At 42.3% G+C, this 23,727-nt stretch overlaps 2 protein-coding genes across 4 annotated transcripts in view; one reads left to right on the top strand and one right to left on the bottom strand.

Moving 5' to 3' along the window:
- Positions 1-18,153, top strand: part of LOC123765553 (peroxisomal membrane protein PEX13) — a 42,854-nt gene extending 24,701 nt beyond the window's left edge. Inside the window, exon 7 of the mRNA XM_045754230.2 lies at positions 1,663-18,153. Coding sequence (XP_045610186.2) covers positions 1,663-2,018 — 356 coding nt within the window. The 3' untranslated portion in view covers positions 2,019-18,153. The remainder of the gene's footprint in view (positions 1-1,662) is intronic.
- Positions 17,939-23,727, bottom strand: part of LOC138349870 (uveal autoantigen with coiled-coil domains and ankyrin repeats-like) — a 53,342-nt gene continuing 47,553 nt past the window's right edge. For all 3 annotated transcript variants that reach the window (XM_069334037.1, XM_069334039.1, XM_069334038.1), the window contains exon 10: positions 17,939-18,996. In XM_069334037.1, the coding sequence (XP_069190138.1) occupies positions 18,852-18,996 (145 nt within the window). In that variant the 3' untranslated portion in view covers positions 17,939-18,851. The remainder of the gene's footprint in view (positions 18,997-23,727) is intronic.

Below are 23,727 nucleotides of genomic sequence, written 5' to 3'. Positions count from 1 at the left end.
GTGGAACAAGTAACTTGAATAAACTAGTTGTCTTGACTGATAAATAGAAAGTTGTTACCAATAAGAGTTCTGTTGTAAGCACTTAACCTCTCACTCCTATAGTTATAATAGAGCAAGATAAATTCTCATTTAAACACACATGTTGGTGACAAGCAGGTTCCTTTGTTTTTCTTGATGCTAGTCATCCCTGGCCATTTGTGTGTCTTGCACGATTCTTGTGTTTTTCCATTAAGGAAAAAATGTTATTGTAGCAGGCAGACCACAGCCAGTCAGGTGGTATGAGTTTGATGTCAGGCAGTCCATGTATAATCATCATGTGCCTCCTATATCTTCTAATTTGGTATCTTTTGGTATCTACAAGTAGTAAACTGGGCCTAGACAAACAGGCAAGCCAACAATCAAACATTTAGAATTATCATTATTCCACCTCTCTGGGCCACCAGTTAGCAGGGAGCAAAGATCATACTCTATATATGCCATCCTGAAAATGACTAAGGGGTGGAGGAGAATAAGAGGTGTCTGGGAATAGTAGGCAAAGGGACAGCAGGGTTGGACAAGTGTGGGAATGGGAGGAGAAAGGGCAGGTATGGGGTATGTGGATGGGAAGGAATGTGGACTGTGGGGAGAGACTGGGTGTGAGTGATAGCCCAGCCAACCAGTTTGTGGACATCCTAGTTGTGATATCTTGTATTTTAGGTTGGTGTGGCAAACTTTGCCAAAAGCTATCGATACATCTTTGAGCACTGCATTGCCAGAAATTTTCGGCTGCCTGCCTGCTCTTGGCAACCTTCCCATCCACTCTTGGTCTCCCACTTGATGTCAGCTTCCTGCCTGCTCTCTCTGCCTTTTACAGTACAGTACTCTTATTCTGGGTCATACCTGCTCTTGGCCACCCACCCAACCACCTGCCCGCAATTGCCAGCCTGCCTTCCTGCGACCACCCAAAAAGCTGTATGTACAGGCTGTACTGTGTGGTGGATTTTCCTGCTACAATATGGAACTTGGTTTTTGTCTTCTACCGATCTATGTATTGTGCCTGGGATGACTGACCCCAACCCTGTCTAGCTGCCCAGCCAAGTATTCTTTCCTCACGTGATTCTACCTCATGCTACTTTTACTAAAAGATTTTCTTTCCAAAATTTTTCATTTTAATAGCCAAAAATTATCAGTTTCTAAGAGCATGTCTGGCGGCAGCAGCAGCTATCGATGTGGCAGTGTTAAGAAGCAAGTTACGCTATCCATTAAAGATAAACTCGGAGTGATTGAACTTTTGTGAAAATGGCTGTTAATATTTTTACATTCCTGTTAAGAAATTTGGGCAATTCAAATGGGGGTGAGCCCCATATGATTCTGATTATCGAGCATAGACAGTACTGTGCCGTAGTTTATTCTTTGTAATTTAAGTGCACTTGTACAGCCACCCATCTAGTCTGATTCCAAAGTTAAAAAAAAATTGAATAAGAGAAAGTTGCTCTACTTTCAGAAAATACTTGCACATTAGATTTTATTCTTATTGCCCTCGGCACCTTTATTATTAAGTTTCCTATCTCTATCGTGTTATCTCGCATCCCATTACATAAATATTCTTTTGAAGGCTTTCATTATATTTAACAGTTGTACATGAAAATGTCTTGTACATTATCATGAGATTAAATTTTTTAGGTGATCCAGCAGAATTAATGTCAAGAAGCAGAGTTGTAGCATCTGGAATCCCTAATATGCCAGCACCTAAATATATGCCACCTGCATCACCTGGTGTGCCACAAGCCCCCACCATGCCTGGAACTTTGCCTCATACTTTTGGCCAACAACCTCAACATATTCAGAGTGGTCAGTTACCTCAGGAGTCAAGTCTAACCTCTATGAAGTCTCCCAAGTCTGAGCTGTCTCCTGTCTTGTTTGAGGAAAGAAAGATTGATACTCCTGACCAGCAGTGTACATTAACTCAAGACGATGCAATTGAAGCTCGGCTGGATGCAATTAGGGATAATGTCGAAACACAGGAGAGTAGTATATAAATGTAATTGTGGAATTCTTGAAATCCTAACACTATAAAACTCTCACTATGTTCAAAATGAGTGCAGTTTCATTTGTCACTGTCCATATATAAGCATTTTATGTATTCATTTGTCTGTTTCTAAACTATTACTTTATGGGCTTTATAGTATTTTAAAGATATTAATATATGCAAAATACTAAATTGTAACAAAAATGCATTGTTTATTTACTTCCCTTCATAACTGTGTATATCATTTCCTTTCCCAGAAATGTTTCATCTTATTTTCCTTGAAACATGCTTCATTTTTTTAATACACTCTACTTTAAAAAAAAAAACTTTCAGTATAGCTTATTGCTTTATTGCATGCAAATAAATAAACTGGTATTAATGTAAAATGTCAATTGCTTTGGGAGGAAATTATCAGAGGCCCTAAGCCATTACGACTATTTAACCCTTGGAAGGGGTCAGGATAATAATTTGGGATGGGACGGGGGGAGGAATGGTCCCCATCACTTGGACGGTCGGGATTGAACGCTGACCTGCATGAAGCGAGACCTTTGCTCCACTATCCAGCCTAAGTGGTTGGATAGGAATGCTCTGGGAAAGAATGAGAGATATGTGAAGTGGTGCTATCAAGCGTATTTTAATTTCATTAAAATTTAATTTGATGAACCACCTTGAAGTTGCTAGTGCACCAACCTGTAATCTTACAAATTGTCTGAATTTGGCCGTTTACCCGTATGGCCGAAAATGGACGTAATTTAAATTAAAAAATAAAATAAAAAATAAAATAAATTTTGGATTTTTTCCAAAACAGTAAGTTAAGGGTCTTCTGGTAGGTTAGCATAGCAGGAAGTTCTAAAGTTTAAAAAGTCATGAAAAATGTTAATTGAAAGTTTCCTCTTCTAACCTTAACGAGTAAGTCGGAGGACTCAAACAGAAAACGGGACTACGTCACTTTCGTGAGCCGAGTTCATTTCAAGTTATGTCCATTTTTGGTCATAGTGCTTAAAAATAACTTCGCTTTTGCCTCGTGACCAAAAGCGAAGTTATTTTTAAGAGGACGGGTTGAGTGCAGGGTATGTACATATTATACAGTGCGTGTGCACATGTGTGCGACTACCCAAAATTAGTTACAGGATGTGAGGTATGGTCGTGATTGTCTTCCCTATAATATTCATCATGTGACACTTTGAAACTACTGATGGATTTGACATCCACCACATTCCAATTTAAATTGTTCCAACCGTCTAAAACAGTTCACAAAGAGAACTTTGGTAAATTTTTTCAGCACTTTAATTTCCTTAGCTTCAATCTATGGCCTCTTTGTTTTTGAAGTTGCAATTTTTAAAAAATTCTTCCTTGTCAATTCTTATCCCTATTTTCTGTGTGGTGATCATATTGCCTTCTATTTTCCAGCTTTGCATATTTAATACCTCTAGCCTTTCCTTGCAGCTCTTGTATTTTTTTAGTTTTAAAAATAAGTTAGTTGCATATCTTTGCACTTTTTCTAGTTTATTGATATTCCTCTAGAGTTATGGACACCACACAACTACTGCATATTCCACTTTGACGAATATCATGGACAGTTTCTTTAATATTTTTCAATCAATATCTTTAACCCCCTTAACACTATCGTGCTCCCCACGAGCGCGCCGCAGACTTTGACGTCATGGGGCCAATGGTGCGGGTGAGTGTGCGGCGACGCCTAAATGTGTGTACTCGTTTCAGTTTTCTCGCCTTAATTCTTGTGCTACGTCGCTTGTTTTGGTATCATTGTGTTCACAAATGAATTCCCTACAGGTGTATATGAATATAATGTACAAAAGCCTGGCATGCCTCCCCACAGGAAAGCCTAAAGTTACCCGTAAACGAGCACCAATTTGTACACTGCAACCTAATGTGTATACTCGTTCAGTTTGATAATATAAATTTTCGTGTTACGTCTTTCATTTTGGTATCAAAATGTTCGCAATAAAAAGGAGCTTATTTCAAAACTAGTCTCATAAAAATAGAGCAATAACTGGAATTTTAACAAATATTTTCATTCTTGAAGCTCATCATAATTATTTATATCTTTATAGTGTTCTGACAAATTTTTGTGTTAAATCTTTCATTTTGGTATCAAATTGTTCGCGACGTAAAGGTGCACATCTTAAAACTAGTCCCAACATAATAGCACAATAAATAGAATTTTAACAAATATTATAAAATTTTGACTAAAAACCTATTTATAATCATATAAGTGTTCAGACATCAAGTTTCATGTTACATCTTTCATTTTGGTATCAAATTGTGCGCATTCTAAAGGCGCTTATTTTGATACTATCCCGAGGTCGATTGGATAAAAAATGAATTTTATACAAATATTTTTGTAGTGGACGCAAGTCCGGTCCACGGCTAGGACTCCGGAGAAAAAATGGACGAACATCAGGTCAAAAGAGACCAATAGTGTTAACTGCACAGCCTCCAAATATGACCCCCCCCCCCCCCCCTTCAGTGCGCAGGAAATAAAATCAATGGAAAAAATTCTTTTCTGTTCCCTAGTGTCAAAAACCCTTCCCTGAGTAAGGGTATAGTAACAAAAGGTCGAAATTGGAAGTATCTTAGCTCCTATGGGGTCTGTAAGTTCGTGCATGACGTCGTCATTCCTTGGTCACCCGTGGCATACGCCCCCGGGACCGGTAGGGCACTCAGGGCAGGATGCGCGAGTTGCCGCGAATATATTTTTGTTCCTTTTCTGCGCACAGTTCCAAATACATTTTATATGCTTTTATGTGCCAATCCTATGTATGATGAACACCTACACTATATTATGGCAGAACCACCACCGTACTGTCCGAAGACACTGTTACGTGCACGACACGTGTGTACACATATCCGGCACATATTTCCATTGTATTATGCTAATTTATGTATATATACAGTCTATTTACACACTATACACTATCACACACTATATACACTCACCATGAACACATTTAGAACTCCACGAGTGTCAGCTGCCACACCCTCAATCCTCCAACATCCAGTCTCTCCCTCACTCCTCCAACATCTTACTCGCCAACATTGCTCCTTCCACCATACTCTTATTGTTTGTATTACACTACACATGTTATGTATACCTATCTACATGTTTTATTCACTAGAACTATGCAAGTAAGCCGGTATTGTGTCCAAACTTTACAGTGGCCACCATACACTGCATGAGAAATAACACAGCAGCTAGCAGACGACACTACGATTACGTCACCTCCCTCGCCAAAATAGCTCCTCCCAACATACTCCTGTTACTGTTACTACACTATATACACACATTGTATATACCCATGTACAAATGTGTTCACCGTAGCAAACCACTAAGCTAGTATGATGAGCAAAAAGAGTGGCTGCCTCAGTGAGGCTACCTCGATTCTCTCCCTCGCTTCCTCACTACAATTACTCCTCCCACAATGCTACGCACAGTGCTTATCACCAGAATCCTGCTGTTATCACAATACTGGTCACTAAATCCTGTAAATACATAATTGACCAAGTTTATTTTGTAAAGGAATCTAAGAAGTTGTTTGAAGATTCCTAGATGGACAAAATGCTGTGGCTAGCGCTGTGAACATCATGAACAGCATTGAATCGCTAATATTTGAACATTGTACACGGTCATTATCACACTCGGGCACTTCTGTAATACTATCATGGCTAAATAATACAAGTTATATATTTTGACATTAGGCGATGCTGTGGTCACAAGCTGAACAGCAGTGCTGTGAGCTCATGCTGTGTGTGCCGGGCTTTGTTTCTCACTCAGCACTGAGGCTCTCACACCCAGGAATGTGGACTATGATTTTTTTTTTCAAGATGGTGTCTGTTTACAAGAGCCCTGAGGAAGCTGATGTGAACCCCATGTAGCCGCGGGAGTTTTGAATGGAATGTGCACAATAAAAATACCCAAAGGCGAGTAGCACACCCCAGACGTGGGCCTGCAGGCGCGTTGCGCAGTTAGTTAAACAACATTCTGAAATTTGCTAGCATAGCATTGGCTTTCACTGTACCTTTGATGTGATCCTTTGGTATGTGCGCACAATAAAAGTACTGTACTTTACAGTACATTTGAAATAGTGAAAGCATATATTAATATGATGGAAGTTTAAAATTGAACAGATAAGTGTGTAGTGATTTAGTTTTTAGAGTATTGATGCATAAATTATATTAGGACATGTTTGGAGGATGTTGCATTTTCCACGTGAATTCTTCAAAAATCTTTTAACACTTTTTTGTTTTGTTTGTTCCTTTTTACAAATGTCTTCTACTGTGCTGTTCATTTCCACTTGGTATGTACCACATCTCTCAAACCTGCCATATCTGCCCACTTTTATGCCTTATTAGCTTCCTACCGCTCTCAAAATTGTATTCTGCATTTGCTTCACGTGACCATACTGCCATACTTTGATCGTGAGTTTGACTGAGATGATGCAGGTGGTGGTGGTCCATAAAGAATGCTTCTTATGCTTAACATAACTCAAACTTTGTCACCAAATATATTTAATTACATTTAAATATCCCTAATAAAGCCTCTTCAGGTTTTTAACTAACACACACGTTAATTAATTACGAATGGTAATTGTGAACTATCCAAGCAATGGTACTGTATAGGAAGATTTCTCGACTTTCCAGCTATAGTGCACCATTAGTTTCTCATTCTTTATTATGGCTTTCTTAAGATTGTCCTTAACTTTTTTTCTGTTACGAGTCCATTCAGTATATTGAAAACCTCATTGTATTGACTTAAAAGCCAAAAAGTATTAATGCTATTGAAATGAACACTGTAATCCCAAAGTAAAAAGTTTTCCAGGTTATCCCACTAAATTTAATAAGATAACAAGATGCTATTTACCCCTAGTTAAGATCTTGCATAGATAGCAGATTGACATTTTGCACCGATCCAGTGGGGGAACTTGTGTGTGGTGGGCTTGGGAGATGCTGGAGAATGCTCAGTTTGACCCAGTTGAAGTGTGCTTGTACAAAACTTTTCTAATATCAGTTTGGTATCACAAATGTTACAAGTGGTACCCTGGCTAACCTAATGTTAAACCTCAAATTGCAGTTGTCATACACTGAGTCAGGTGGTAATGCAATTATCATATGTTGATTTAAACCATTATTATCTGGGTTTTATACCAGTGATACTAATATGGATATACTGTACAGTAACAGCTCTATATGGATGTAGTAGAGTTTACCTTGGTCCGTCAAAAAATCCTATCATTTCATGATTGCTTACTATGTAAATGATGCTCACAAGTCACTGTGCCAGTGTGGTGATCATCATGGTGTAGCATTTCATTATAATTACACAGTATGTACACCGATTATGTTCATATGGTTTTAACACTTTATAGTTGTAATGAAGTATACCAGGTCAACCAGTCTTCTTTTGAACATCATAATAAAGGAACTACGGAAGACCTATTGGCCAATATGAGGCAACTTATATTTACATCCACCCAAATTTATTCTTGCATAGTAGGGGGTATACCCGGTATTGCCCGGGTCTCTTATCTGTCCATCTGTTCGTCCATCCATCTACCTATCCATATGTCCATCTAGTTTTCTATCCATCTATCTGTCTGTCCATCCATCTATCTGTCTATCCATCCATCTGTCTCTGTCCCTGTGTGTGTGTTTGTCTCTATCTCTTAGAAAATATGTTTGTCTAATGTGCGGGTGGTTGCACTGGAGAGCAGCTCAGTGGTGTGTAATACTGGAAAAAAGGGTACCTCTTACTCTGATAGCCGTTGTTTGAGGAAACTTTGATGCTGTAGCAGCATAGTTTGTTTTATGCGAGTACGGGCAAATTATTGACATTAGGAAATATGTTAATTTTTCACAGATCAATGAATAATGTACTATGAGTGTTTTTGTTTGAAAGTTTTTGAAAATATTTAGCCGTGTAGCTGGCAGGCAGTGACAAAAATTGTCTTGGGTCTGACTGTGTCACTGGCACACTTTTCTCGTCTGAACTCTGGTGACCTCAATGAACCTATGTTCATCTCATACCCTTGACCATTCCCCCCCTTTACCAATTTGGGTGAGGCTAACCTTTGCCGTGCAACACACACACTATAGTGAATGAACTAAAAACAGAAGAAACTATCATAGACACATCCAAGAGTATCTCATGGTCACTTGATGGAACTCACTTGTGATTTGATGCATCTTTGTAGAATGTACTGATCTTCAGGATCAAATTTTTTTTTTAATGTTAATTTCTCTCTCGATTAAATGCTGTGACTCTGATATCCTTGACATCATGTGTCTTGTATTTGTTTGCTCTGGTATTATCAACTTGATAATGAACATTAGAATATTATGATAGAAGACTACTATATGGTCTTATTGACTAAAGCACTTTCTTTTGATAATTATTTTACTTGCAATACTATTTTCTAATGGAAATACTGTACTGTAATATGAATACTTTTTTATTTGTTTTAAAGCCTTAAAAGCAAAATTAAAATTTTTCATCTGAAACTAATATGAAATAAATGGCTCTTGTAGTAATTACAGTATTTATAAACAAAACGTTTAAATAAAAAAAAAAAAAATAGGATCATTTATAGTGCACTCTGTAAGAGTACTGCAATAGGAAATGGAATAAGTAATGATGGCACAATACAGTAAGGTTGTTTTCATGATTTAAAGCATAGTAACAGATGATTATTTTTAAAATGACAAATAATTCTAGGATTGCTTATGGACTTTGGCATGAAATTTGTATTTTCATTGTGGATATGTGTTGAGGATGTGTGAATTAAAGTAATGATTTCCTTATAAAATGTTTGTCAGAATAAGAAGTCTTCTGGAGAGGTCTCGGTGGCTTCCTGTAACTATACAAATGTGTCATCAACCCTAGGAGGAGCAGGGGGATTTAAAATCACCCTTACTGAAGAAAACTGGCTGAAAGGACATGAAGCAAAACATAACTGCAAGGTTTACCAAGTAAACAATAAATGAAACAAACAACTCGACAAACAATACTACCAGTAGCTATGTCATAACTTCCTTAGTTACAGCTGGGCTCTGACATGTGGCAGCACCATGGGAGCTGTCAACTACTCATGTCAACAATCACTAGTTTTTTGCCAGCTCTTTGAGTCCTAGATGTTCTAGAGAAGTGTTGGCCATTCTTTGTCCAGTTTGAGGTGGGGGGGGGGGGCATTTGCATGTGTATCACTTTAATGTTTAGTGTTTGCTTCATGTGTATATAAGCCTCATCTGTCTGGATTTTGGGAACCGTTCGTCTCAAGCTGCAGGTGCTTAGGGCTTCCCCTCCTTAGATTATTTATGTTGCCCCTGCCATAACAAAGTTGTTTCCCTGCTGGGTTTGGGTGTTTGTTCCCTAGGGGCCGCCCTCTTGGAGAAGGTGCTTCACCCTGAGTAGTGCAAGGGTCTTTGATTCCTCTACAAGGCTCTCAGGTTGGGGGTGTTTTAGGGTTATTGATTAAGGGGTGCACCAGGGTTCATGTACTTGCACATAGGGCACAATGTTCATGCCCTTCACAACCGTTTTCTTTCCTTTGTGTTGCCTTTTGTTCATCCATTTGTGTTGTTCTTTTGTTCATTTCATGCAACAAGTGTATCTAGTGCCTTTGTCATGCTTGGTATTTACCTTCAGGCCCCTGGCAAGCCCTGTGGATCTTTGGTGCAAATTGTCATTTATTGACTGAGCCCATACTTACTACTTTAGAGTTTGAGGGATGTTCATCTATTTTGCTACAAACTAATGGGTCATTTGTACTGTCTCCCTCTGCCCTGAGATCTGTGACATTTGGGATTGCTATGTCTCTGTTATTAACTGGAGCCTCCATCTATTTATTTTATTTTATTTTTGTAGTGATGAGACTTAGCAGGCAGTAGCCATCTTTAGTTCACTTGCCCATTTCTGTTGATTGCATGTTGGAGTGGATGCCCCAGAGTTGGCTCTTTCTGGTTTTTAGGAATTTGGAGTATATCTGGAGAGGATTTTGGGAGTTGTTGTTCTCCCTTAAACCGGCTTGGGGCCAGGCTCGAGTAGCTGTGTATTCTATTGGTTTTATGTTCACCACTCGTCTTCCTTCTGACGGACCTTTCGTACCGCCTTTTTCCGGGGGCCCCGGGATGTCTGAGAGTTTGAGTTAGGGATTGAAAACAGTTGAGCCATTGCTTTCAGCTGGGCATCCATAGCTTATTTTATCTGGGGGGAGGGGGGGGGGGATATATTTGGCTCTGATCCTTTTATTGTGAGGAGATACCTTCCTGTCTGATCAAGCATGGAACTCGGCTGTGTCTTGGTATCTTTAGGGCTTCTGAGGCTAAAGAGGAGCCCTTCTGCCTTTCCTGGTTTCTGGTTCCTGCAGAGGAATTTTAAGCTCAGATGGGACCTTCCTCATCATCCATCAATATTTGACAGTTAATAAATGCAGCCTCTCATAGTGCACTTCTGTGGTCCATTAGGGTTCTCAGATGCATATTTCAGAAGGTTTCAGTCATCCCACTTTCTGTTGTTTGGCTCGGTTATTTTTTCAGTTCCTTCCTTTGCTTCCTTGTTTGACTCGGCCTCTTTTGAGTGTGGGTCGGCTTCAGTCTTCAGGTTACTTCACCCTGGCGTACAGACAAGTAATTCCCTTTGTTGGGGTCCTGTCCTGGCTTTTGCCATACCTGTATGCCTAAGTAGTGTGAGAAGGGCTGTGCCTTGTTTGTACCATTGGAGATTTGCCTGTTTCTTCTGGTCCTGTCGTGGGTTGTGGGAAGGTGGCAGCTGGCTTAGGTTCTTCCCAAGTTAGTCCAGGTGATTTTTACCCAGCAGCACCTTTTAATGTCCTTATTTTGACCTACCTCGACGAATGGCTGGCTTGAACTCTTAGCCAGCCCATGGGTCTGCATGGTTTGGATTCCTGATGTTCTAGAGGAAGTCCCAATTGATTTCATCCTGGGTTCAAACTTGGTTGGGCCTGGGCAGCATCTCTTTCCAACCTCCATCCCCCTCTGATCTTTGCAGCTCTACTCTGCCTGCAGAATCGTCTTTAGTGTTGGAGAGCTCCTGAATTACTGAAGGTTGGTTGAGTGGTTGTGCAGGAGTTTGAATTTTGCCTGCATGGTGTTTTCCTTGGGTATGGTGTGGCTCAGGACAGTGTTCTGGTTCCTTCGGTTCCACCACCACCACCAGAATCGTTAAGTGTGAGCTCTGTACTCTTCACTGGCTTTCGGTTTCCTCTTCAGGTTTTTCAAGGTTTGGTATCATAGTGCCTTCCTCCATGAAGGTGCCCTTCCTTTTTGGTATCATGGATGCATAATATGGTTCATGAATTTGTGGTGGTATGGCAGGCCCTATTGAAGGTTCATCTCCTTCCTAACTAGCTCCCTTCAGACTGCATACTGGTGGTTCATTGTCTGAATCGTAGGGGTTTGGCAGTCCTTTCCTCTTTGTAGATGGACTCTGTGAATAGCTTGTCTTCTGGATTCTCAGGGTTTGGTTCTCCACACAGTTAGCATGCAGCATCTGTCCAACATTCTCAAGGAAATATCTCTTGGTTCTGTTTTATTTCCATGAAGTGGACCCTCGATAATATGTTTTAACGTTGGCTCTGCGAGATTTTAAAGTACCTCAAGGTGGACCCCTTCGTGTTGACTAGGTACTGGCGGCTTCTATCCTACATGGCTTCGTTCCCTGATTGCAAGGCTCCTGCAGTGGATGCCCTACGGCTGAACTGGTCGAGGTGGGATTTCATCTATATCTTTCCTCTGCTCCAAGTTTTGTCCAGACTGGAGACTTACATTGGTAGGGCAATCCATCTGACTCCTTGGTAGCTTGCTTAGCCTTGGTTTCTAGCCCTTCTGGCTCAGTATTCAAACCTACTGTAGGTGTCTTTCCATGATTCTGCCGAGTTCAGCAGATCGGTCTGGAAACACTCCTCAATGGTTCAAGGTTCTTCTTTGATATTTGTGTCAGAAGTTTGTCTCTGGTATATCACCATCTTTAGGGCTGAATTCTTGGTCTTCTACCCGATTCTTTTGTGAAGGCGGCAGCCTGGGGCTTTCTTGACACATTTCATCATCTATCTTGGTTTCAGTGGTCGTGTCGTTGTCCTGGTTTTTTGTTGATTGGCATCTTATGCCAATACTGTCGCCTCCTATTGTTCAGCTTTGGTGGAGCCACTTTTGTTGGAGTTTGGCAGAGATACATCCTCAGCTCCGTTTCATTTTTTTGTCACCTCCAACCTACTCATTTTCTTGTTGGTCTAGGTTGGTCTTTGGATAGGGTGTTGGAGTTTTTGTTTCCTCGGTTGTTAGTTGCTAACAGATAATAAACATATTAAACATAAACAAATAAACCAAGACTTCACAGAAATAAGCTGGGAAGAACAGCTAGAAAATGCAAACCTGAACCAGTGCTTGGAAAAAATAAGTTCAGTAGCACTAGAAATATGTTCAAATCACATACCCCTAAGAAAAAAAAGAGGAAGAGATACAGATTGGAACGGGAACGTCGTTCCCTTTATAGGCAAAAACGAATCGCTGAACAACTTGAGAGTCGCACCTTATCTCAGAACGGCGAAGAAGGTTAGGTAAAGAAATAGAAACAATTGAATTCAAGCTACAAGAATCATACAAAACCCAGGAGAAGCAAAGAGAGCAAAAGGCCATCAGTGAAATAGAGAGAAATCCAAAATATTTTTTCTCCTACGCAAAATCAAGATAAAAAAACCACATCTAATATTGGGCCCCTGCAAAAGGGAGATGGAACTTTCACTGATGACAACAAAGAAATGAGTGAAATACTGAGGAATCGGTACAACTCTGTTTTCAGCGAGCCAATAAACACACTGAAGATCGATAACCCAAATGAATTTTTCATGGATATGATTACCAACATCAAATCATATATCAGATGTCACCCTATCCCCACTCGATTTTGAAGAAGCCATAGACAGTATGCCTATGCACTCTGCACCAGGCCCCAATTCTTGGAACTATATTCATCAAGAACTGTAAAAAACTGCTATCGCAGGCCCTTCACATTCTTTGGAGACAAAGCCTAGATACTGGCATTATCCCTGACATATTAAAAACAGCAGAGATAGCACCACTCCATAAAAGGAGGAAATAAGGCATAGGTAAAAAATTAGACCGATAGCACTAACATCGCACATCATAAAAATCGTTGAGAGTGCTAAGAAGTAAGATCACAAAATACATGGAATCACAGCATCTCCATAACCCCAGACACCATGGTTTCAGAACAAGGCGCTCTTGCTTATCACAGTTGCTGGACCACTATGACATAGCACTAGATGCCTGGAAGACAAACAAAATGCTGATGTAATTTACACAGATTTCACAAAAGACTTTGACAAATGTGACCATGGTCACATTTGTCAAAGGCAGATGACAGACGGAAAAATAGGCAGATGGATCTACAATTTCCTGACCAACAGAACTCAATGTGTAATAGTCAACAAAATAAAATCCGGACCATCAACCGTAAAGAGCTCAGTACCCCAGGGTACTGTGCTTGCCTTAGTACTTTTTCTCATCCTCATATTGGACATAGACAAGGACACAACCTATAGTACTGTATCATCCTTTGCAGATGACACTAGGATTTTTATGAGTAGACAACATAGAGGACACGGCAAACCTCTAGTCAGATGTAGATCAGGTCTTGCTATGGGCTACAGAAAATAATATGGTGTTTAACGAAGATAAGTTTCAGCTTGTGCGCTATGGAGAAAATGAAAATATAAAAACGGAAACCACGTACAAAACTCGGTCAAATCATAACATTGAACGTAAAGCCAATGTAAAGGATTTGGGTGTACTGATGTCGAAAGACCTTACATTTAAAGAACACAATAAAGTAGCCGTCACAACTGCAAGAAAAATGACAGGTTGGATAACAAGAACCTTTCACACTAGAGATGCTATACTGATGATACTTTTCAAGACACTAGTGCTCTCTAGAGTGGAATACTGCTGCACAATGACAGTCCCTTTCAAAGCTGGAGAAATTGCTGACCTGGAGAGCGTGCAGAGATCCTTTACTGCTAGAATCCACTCGGTAAAACATCTAAACTATTGGGACCGACTAAAGAGCCTAAATCTGTACTCCCTTGAGCGCAGGCGGGAGAGATACATAATAATTTACACATGGAAAATATTAGAGGGGCTGGTCCCAAACCTGCACACACAAATAACATCACATGATACCAGAAGACGTGGCAGGATGTGCAGAATACCCCCGTTGAAAAGCAGAGGTGCAACAGGTACGCTGAGAGAGAACTCTATCAACATCAGAGGCCCGAGACTGTTCAACACGCTTCCGCTACACATAAGGGGCATAACTGGCAATCCCCTCACAGTGTTCAAGAGAGAACTTGACAAACACCTCCAAAGGATACCTGATTAACCAGGCTGTGACTCATACGTCAGGCTGCGAGCAGCCGTGTTCAACAGCCTGGTTGATCAGTCCAGCAACGAGTAGGCCTGGTCGATGAGCCCCGAAATCACCTCAAGGTAACCTCAAGGTAACCTCAAGGTTGCCCCGGTGGTCTGTGATTCCTTTTTTCCAGGCTTTGTTTTTGCTGGTTCTTGCTTCAGGTTGTAAAGTTTTGGGAGCTTCATGCTCTCCACTGTAAGTGGGTATTTCTTTTAGCCCTGGAGGGGGAAATTTGTTTGCAGCTGTCTTCTTTTCTGGCAAAGAATGAGATTGTTTGCTTCTGGAGGTGGTCCCCTTGGTTATTGATTTGTTGTTTGTTTGGCCAAAAAGTGCATCATTCGTCTGGTTGCAGCTATTTGTTGCTACTTAGGAGTGACGCTGGTTGCTTCAGGAGATTTATTGTTAACCTGTCCCTTGTTCCAAGGCTTGTTTGTCTCAGGCTGTCTGTGGTATTATTTCTAGCCAACCTATGGTCAACCCTCTGGCCCATAATGTTTGGAAGTTTGTGGCTCTCTGATTGATGCCTTTTCTTACATATCTTGGGCTGATATCTGGGTTCAGGGGTTTTGGGGGGTCTAACAGGGTCCTGGCAACTCTTTTACCTGGTAAGTGTCCCTGGTTTCTTGTCATGCTCATGTTGCCCTGGTCTCTCCCCTTCAGGGATTTGATCGTTGCTCTTCCCTCCACACCCCCCCCCTCCCTGGTGAGTCACATTTTTTAGTTTTCTTTGTGGCCATTGGCCACAATCCATTGTTCAGTCCTTCCAGAAAAATAAACATTGAATGTAATGAAACTCTTCTTTCTGAGGTGGGGGGGGGGGGTTGTGACTCTCTGAACCCTCTCCTTACCAGGTGTCTTGGTTCATATTTTATTTGGCCTAAAACTGAGGATTGTTGACATGGGGGAGCCAGAAGCTCCCGTGGTGCTCCCACTTGGTGGTGATCAGCTGTTATCAGTGGGGAAGCAGTATGGCCTAACTACTAGGTAGATTGTTTGCTGCTTTGTTTACTTTGTGAACTTTGCTGTTCTCTGTTTCACTGTGTGATGGGGTTTGTTTCTTTGGTAATGTGATCATAAATCCCTTGCTCCCTGCAGCTCTGTGAAGAGGCCAGGCTTTGGCTTTTGGTTTCCAGTAAGCTATTAAAGGACTCGTAGGGCTGATGTGACATGTGGAGCTACAGCGGTGCAGCTAACTATAGAGCCATCAAGTGGACCCCACCAAAAAAAAGCATTTCATTACATTCAATGCTGGTTGTTTTGCTCATCAATAACTGAAAGTAATTACACATTTAACTGGGGTTTACTGTATTGGCTTATGTGATTGTTTACTTGTATTGATAATTTAATTACTTAAATGTTTCTAGCATACAATATGTGTATACTCATTTATTTTTGGGCAAGGGTGAGGAGCCCCCAGTGACTTCCGGAAGCTATCTTGTCGAGATGACTTTCCACTACAGTCACAGAAGTCCTGTTTGGCATACTGGGGACCCGAGCCCCCTCAGGTGTGGAGAGCAGGGGAGTGTTACAATCACCCACACAGAGAAAGCAATTGGAAAGTAAGTACTCACCTAGTTGTGAGTAAGTGAAGCAATATGGACGATTGCAAGATTCACATAAAATGAAGCACCAAAAACTTTGTGACTGATTCATTAAGAACCAAAATGCCTTACTTGAAGCTTCACTTGAATCCTCTAGTGTGTAAGACAGCCAACAGGTTGTGTTCTAGAGCTCTCAATCCTGTCACTGATTTGTCTACCCAAATAGACCTTCCCGAGTCACCGAATCATAGTGAGTCTCACTCCTATTTCTCGGGTAAGTGGTGGACATCTTTTGGACTTCCTTCTTGGGAGGCCATTCGAGTGGTTGTTATTCCTTCTTTTGATAGAATTATTTTAACATGTGTATCTGCTACACTTCATGTCTGGAATTGTCTATTCTTTACTACAAGCTATGTCTCTAGGGTGACCCTTCTCTAGATGCTCATTAAGTGCTGCCCCCCCCCCCCCTTCCTGCACTGACTGTACTGACTTATTTTTCTGGTGTGTTCAGGAGTTTGTTCCTGAGAGGCCAGGCCACTTACGAGGGGTCTATCACCTTGGGTAATGCACGGATCATTGACTTCTCTGCCAGGCCCTCTGGTTGTGGGCATTCTGTTGGTTGCGAATTGTAGGGTGTGTTAGGATACGCATGCTTGTTGATATGACATGCTGCAGACACCTCTCGTAGCAGAGTATTTTCCTAGGCTCAATTAGGTGTCTGCTCTTTCGGTGAATTTCCCAAATACTTGGGTGTCCAGCTTGGTTTGTCACCTTCAGACCCTGGTAACTCCCCTCCAATGTAGCTTATCATAGATTGAATCATTGAGTCTACTTTTGCTATGTTTGAATTTAAAGTATGCTAGTTGGCCTTGCTACATGCGCAGTTATTTTGTCTGCTTTGTTGCCTGTCGAGTCAATGACACCTTTGACCGAGTCTTGGAAGTTGGGTCTGTAGAGTATATTATGAGCCTGCCTCAAAATAGAAGGCATATAAGGCAGCTACAGCTTTGTAGGCTCGTTTCCCACTCATTTGGGGTTAATGGCATGGTGTTTGATTGGAGGTGACCTTTGTGGTATTTAGGGGACCCATATTTGGAGGTGTTGGTGTATGCTACCACTTTTAAATTCCCCCCTCATCTCCCTGTGTGGTTCATCCAACATCTGGTCCTCTCCCCTTTTTCCATAATTTTGACTCTGGAGCATCTGAGGGGTTCTGGCCACTTTGGGGGGCAACTTCAACAGCGGAGGAAGTTGAATCCTGCCGAAGATGTGTTGCCCTCTCAACTAATTTCTTCCTTTGATCCTTCTCCTTGGGACAGTGCCTTACTGTCTTGGGCATGAAATATAGATTGGCTATCATCATGGCTTGTTCCCTTTTCTTTTGGGGGAGGGGGGAAGGCAATGGGTGCTCTTAAACTGTTACTGTATTTTGCTTCCTTATGATAGATGGGGAATTAGTGAAGTTTGTGTGAACCATTTTGGTTCACTTCAAACTCAGTCATTTAAATCATTTGGCTGTTCTGGAGCTTCATTTTCTATGAACTGTGCAGTTGTCTCTATTGCTTTGCTTACTTTCTGGATGCTTTCTCAGTGTGGGTGACTAACACTCTCCTGCCTTTTGTGCATGTATAAGTGAACCAGGCTGTGGCTCGTCCCTGGTAGACCTAACAGGACGCCTACGAGAGATGTGACTCGGTGAGATACCTTTAGAGAACCACCGGGGCACTAACACAGGCAATTCATTACCTTCAATGCTGTTTTTCTGGGGGGGGGGGGAGTAACTGGGGTTTCACCCAGAAAATGGAGTTCACTCACCTCCCCTCCCTCTTTTCTTTACTAAAAATTGTACATTAGGTCCTATATCCACACATGCTGTGTGTGCACATTACTAGTCATGTTTCAGTTTTAGGTATACAAAACACTATATAGAATATTATAAAATATAAATTATTATTTATACATATTTTCAGAATGTTCTTTGGCATGTCAAATCTAATCATTAAAATTTGCAGCTTACAAGTTGTATTTTAAAATTTAATAAGTTCATTATTAATTTTTCTTATTAACCTAAGTTCATTTAATTTCATGTGAAGTTTTGTTACATGAAACTGTTATGGTCTAATATAAAATAGTTACCAGTACTGGTGTTCAATCAATGTCCTGCATGTTTGATAACTTGATAAACATTATGTATGTGTTCATTCTTCCACTAGTTTTAAGCTCAAGTCAAATGACTTTCTCTAGAAATTTGAGAATTTGGTTTCTGCCGATAAATTCCACTTATTACAAAGATTTAAAATGTCTTTGGCTAAATATTACCCAATAATAAATAAAAATACAACTTATTAGATATGTGAAGCTATGTCATACAAATGTTGAAGTGTGGTATTATTGTATCAAATATTTAAGCAATATATAATGTTCTATTGTACAGTATAGTGAAGCAGTAAAGCATTGTTATAAATACTGTGTGTGTGTGTGTGTGTATATATATATATATATATATATATATATATATATATATATATATATATATATATATATATATATATATATATATATATATAATTTTATATAACTCCAAATTGCCATTCTCACATATATAATCAAACACCTGCCTGTAGGAAAGATTAAAAGTACCTACACAAACGGTAAAAAAAAAAGTGTGGTTAAATTTTAACTAGTCATGAGATTGCTCGTCTCCAAGAGTATAACAAAGTACTAGTAATAAATAATACAGCATACAACTAGTAATTCAAACTAAAATAATGAGAAAATGTATTATGAACACAGTTCTAAATACTTGAGATTGTAGAAATATATCATTATTATGGAAATATCAAAAACCATATTTTTTTTTTAGTAACTCTACATAATCTTCACAAGACTGGTCAAGGCTCGGTAGTCTCTCATGTTTCAAACTGTGTGCCAGTGGCTGCATGGGTGATATCCTGGCTTGTGGTTTATCATCACAAGGAACATACCTAAAATACAAAAAAAAAAAGTATCAATATATCACATTATATGGTCTCAAGCACAAGTACATCATATTTTATATAATTTTATTAAACCCTTACAGTGGTTATCATCGTATGTTGATTCCCATCATTGCCTGTTGCTGGTGACATTTTACAAGAGGAAATGCGCAGCTCCCTAGAGATTGGCTGGATCAGCACTTTAATAGAGAGTGCCCTCAGGAGCAGCCCTAGTTAACTCAGTACAACATCTTGTAAAACTGCATCATGCAGATTTTGCTAATCCCCATATTGTATCACCATGGGTAAGCAAAAAATTGTTTGTAGCCAATAATAGGCTCAGGACATCCACTTCAATTCACAGTATGAAGAGGCCTGATTGAGGAGAGACATGCTGTCATCATACTCTAACCTAACCCTGTGTACATGTAAGATAAAGACAAGCATGAGTAGCCAGTGAAAAAAAAAAAAAAAGCCTTTTTCTGGGTGAGTCCCGGAGGCTCCCTGGAGCTATCCAGGCTGAATGGATATGTATATCTTTCTGGCATCAGTCAATGCATGGAGTTCTTGCCTACCGGGACCATGAGCCAGAACCTGGTCCCATTCTAGAGAGGCACAAGGAGCAATGGCCTATAGACCCCCCCCCCTCTGTGGTTGGGAGCATTCTATGTCTGCCATCGACCAGGACAGGCACCCCAGAAAGGTAGGCCGCCCCAAAACAAACCCCTATTCTAGTAAAACTATTGCGACCAAAGGCTGAACAAGTGGACAAAACTCCCCAAATGAAAATTAGCAAACTAGCATGACGTCATCATGTCGCTGCGCCGCTGTCTGCGCAACACCCCTCCCCGGGAGGAGGAAGGGGGAGCCCCAGACCCACCTGCCAGCGACCCAACCTTTAGTTCTTAGGCTGGATGTCAAAAAACGTGAAAAACACCGCCGACCGGAGGAAGGGAGGGATGCCGAGGAGCCTCCGGGACTCACCCAGAAAATAGCATTTCATTACATTCAACACTGCTTTTCTGGAAGGGGAGGGGGGGGGAAGGGAGCCCATTGGCTCTCCAGAGCTACTTCACCACAGATAAGGAAAAGAGGGAAGGATCTGGGAGACGGACGCCACGCGCCCTAACAAAAACAAGACCATAGACGAAATGAAAGGACCCTTCAGACGACCCGTACCCCCAAACAGGAAGGAGGGAAGGAAGGGAACACGGGCAAACCAAAATGCGTCCACGGCCCCAGAGGCCAAGACACGCAGAGAACAGTGAAGAGCCGCAACCGAACAACAAAGGAAGCACCCCTGGCCTGACCAACCAAGCAGCAACCCAAGGACCCCTCCGGAAAGCAGCAGATCCAAACATCACCCGAAAAGAAGGAGACTGCATCAAACGAACAACCTACCACGAGGCCCAAACGTGGCAGAAAAAACACGGGCGCCGGAGGAGAGCCAGAAACTCCCCAACCCGACCCCTAGAGGTCAACACCAACAGAAGGAGACCTGAAAAACAAAACAAAAAAATGCACCAGAACCGAAGGAATCACGACAAACCGAGAAAAAGAAAATAGACCACCTGGGCCAACGACCAGGACGGCACCGGAAGCGCAAGAGCAGGCTGGAGGTGAAACAATGCCCAAGACAGCAAGCAGAATGGGGCAGAAGGAACAGCAACACTGAACGTAAGTTGGAGTGGCACCGCCAGCGCCACCCAAGACGAGGCGACACGGCACCCAAACGATGGTCCTGGAACAACCCCGAAGGGAAAGACAAGACAACCCTATCAGAGACTGAAGAACCCTTCGCAGTGATAGAAAAACTGGAAGGACCGCCAGGAAAACAACACACTGCCGCCAAGATGAAGCCACCAGTGCCCACACAAGCGACGAGAACTCGAGACAAAAACCCGAGCTGCGAAGACTTGAGGGGAAGAACGAACTGGCCCCGTACAGGGCTGGACCAATCCGCAAATAGAAGCGAAGCTGCGGGAAGACCCTCAGGATCGGAAACCAAGGAAGGTAACGCCCCCCAACCAAGGCTGGCAAAAACCAGAAGGAACACCCGCCAGGAAACCAGGAACCCAATCTCGGCGAGCTGAAAAAGAACCAACCCAGGCTAGTAGAAATGCCCCATCTGGGAGGAACCCCCCCCCCCCCAAGGACCCCCTGAAGGACCAACAAGGCCGAACACCAAAGAGCCAGGGCCCAGGCAGAGGTCAACGAGGAAAACGAGCACCACTAAGGCGCAAGACGCGAAGCGAAAAACAGCGAACCGGCAACCCAAAAGAGCAGCGCAACCAGCTCCAGCAGGGATGAATGACACAGGACGTGAACCGCAGGGTAACAAAAACGCATGTTTTGGAAAAGGAACAAAGAAAAGCCAGAGCCAGGACCGGAATCTTAGCTACTCGTCCCAATAAAAGGAACTATTAAGGCAGGAGTGGTTGAACGGAAGTCCACAACCTCCTGCAGACATTGCAACACAGAAGCTTGCAGTGAGATACAAGAAAAAAGTGAAGGAACCTAGTACCAAAACTGAATGCCAGGGCAGTCCTAAATCAGGGAACTGAACATGGATATATGCCCACCCCAGCACCTAACAACAATATAGCCAATAAGCACCGACCAAGATACACAGCCATGTGTTGCATAGAAGGTGGAAAAATGGAAATAGGCTAGGAAAGGACCTGAATACGGACCAAGGAGCAGCCAGCAACACAATGTACACGACCAACCACAACGTGTGTCGTGGGCGGTCGCACATACGCAGAAGGACACCATGGATACCAGACCGCAGCCAGGCACTGAAGATAGGCAAGGAAGGAATGTCCAGAGAACAGAGACTGAGTCAAGGAAGGAGGAGGACACAAAGCACGGACCGGGGAAACAAAGGAGTGTCCAAATAGCGAGAAAAGACCCAAGCACCGAAAAACTAAATAAAAAGCACCGAAATGCGGGGCAGCACCCCACAGTACAACTAAGAACAAGATACACAGACAAAGTAGTCACTGTAAGACACACACAAAGTGTCCAAGCAAAACACACAACACCTAACACCCCTGTCAGGTGCCAATGATGCTACCCTGTCAAGGGGGGAGAGACAGGGTAGACAAGGACAGAGCATTTAACACAGGTGTTAAATGCTTTAACACGCACAAGGGAACACAGGCGGAAGTAAGTAAGTAATTATCAAAAGAAGGCACCAAACCGGGAAGGCTATGTAGCACCATCAAATACGCAAAATAATCAGAGGGCGCTAAATATCACCAAGGATGCCAATACGAGAACAAAAACGCATAAGGCGAACGATATCAAAAGTATCCGAGTCACCAAGAATTCTATCGAGGGACAGGTGACCGTGAGGGGCGGTCGGAAAGCAAGACACACGCTCGTCCTGGAAGTCAGGACATTCAAGAAGGACATGCATGACCGTAAGAGGGACAATGCAACTAGGACAATAAGGAGCAGGGCGGCGCTCCATCAAGTGACCATGGGTTAAGCGAGTATGGCCAATACGCAACCTCGCTAGAGCTGTTTCCCACCGCCGGTTACGGTGGAAGGAGGACGGCCACGAGGAAACACAACATTTAAGAGTACGTAGCTTGTTACCAGTAACAGACAACCAAGAAGCCTGCCAACGGGTAAGGACTGAGGAATGGATAACCGGGTAAAAGTCGGAATACGGAATGCCTTTACGAGAGATGGGACAAGAGCGGACAGCTTCCTTAGCGGCAGCATCCGCACGCTCATTTAAAGACACGCCAATATGGCTGGGAACCCAACAAAACTCAACCGACTTAAATTTACTGTGAACGAGAAACAGCCAATGCTGGATCTCGACAACTACCGGATGAACTGGATTAAAGCACCCGAGAGCCATGAGGGCACTACGAGAGTCAACAACAACCACAAAGGAAGACTGACAACGAGAAAGCAGGAGATGAAGAGCATAGAGAATAGCATAAAGTTCCGCTGTAAAGATGCTAGTCTCCGGAGGCAAGCGACACATATAAGTGCGATCAGGAAAAACAACAGAGTAGCCAACACCGTCCGCTGACTTAGACCCATCGGTGAAGACAGAAACGGAGCGGGAGTGAGAAGAAAAGTGCTCGAGGAAAAGGCGTTTTAGAACTGTAGGAGGGGTAAAAGCTTTAGTGATACGAGTCAAGGATGTACAAAACTGCGGAAGAGGGACCCTCCACGGGGGCAAAGAAGGAACAATACGAGGAGAAACATCAGAAATACGAACGGAAAGAGAATCCTGTAGGCGAGATAACCGGACAGAAAGAGGGAGGTGGTGAAGAGGAACAGGAACCGCAGGAGGGGTAAAAGTTAAAGCACGACAGAGACGAGAGGAAGGATGTTGCAAGGACCGCGCAAGATAGCGAAGACAGTAGCGATCACGGCGGTCCCGGAGAGACAGGAAGCCAGTGTCAACATACAAGCTAAGGACGGGAGTCGAACGAAAGGCACCAGAACTGAGGCGCAACCCAGTATGGTGCAAAGCATCAAGACGGCGAAGAGTAGAAGGAGAAGCAGACGAGTAAGCAGGGCAACCATAATCGAGCTTAGACAGGACGAGAGAGGAATGTAAAGCAAGGAGAGTGCGCCTATCTGCCCCCCAAGAAGTATGGGACAAGACCCGAAGGAGGGTAAGGGACTTAGAGCACTCAACACGGAGGTAAGAGATATGGGGAGACCAAGACAAACGAGTGTCAAGGAATAACCCCAAAAGCTTCGCGGAAT

This window comes from Procambarus clarkii, chromosome 30 (genome assembly GCF_040958095.1).
Source record: "Procambarus clarkii isolate CNS0578487 chromosome 30, FALCON_Pclarkii_2.0, whole genome shotgun sequence".
Taxonomy (NCBI): domain Eukaryota; kingdom Metazoa; phylum Arthropoda; class Malacostraca; order Decapoda; family Cambaridae; genus Procambarus; species Procambarus clarkii.
This window is presented reverse-complemented; position numbering and strand designations above follow the sequence as displayed.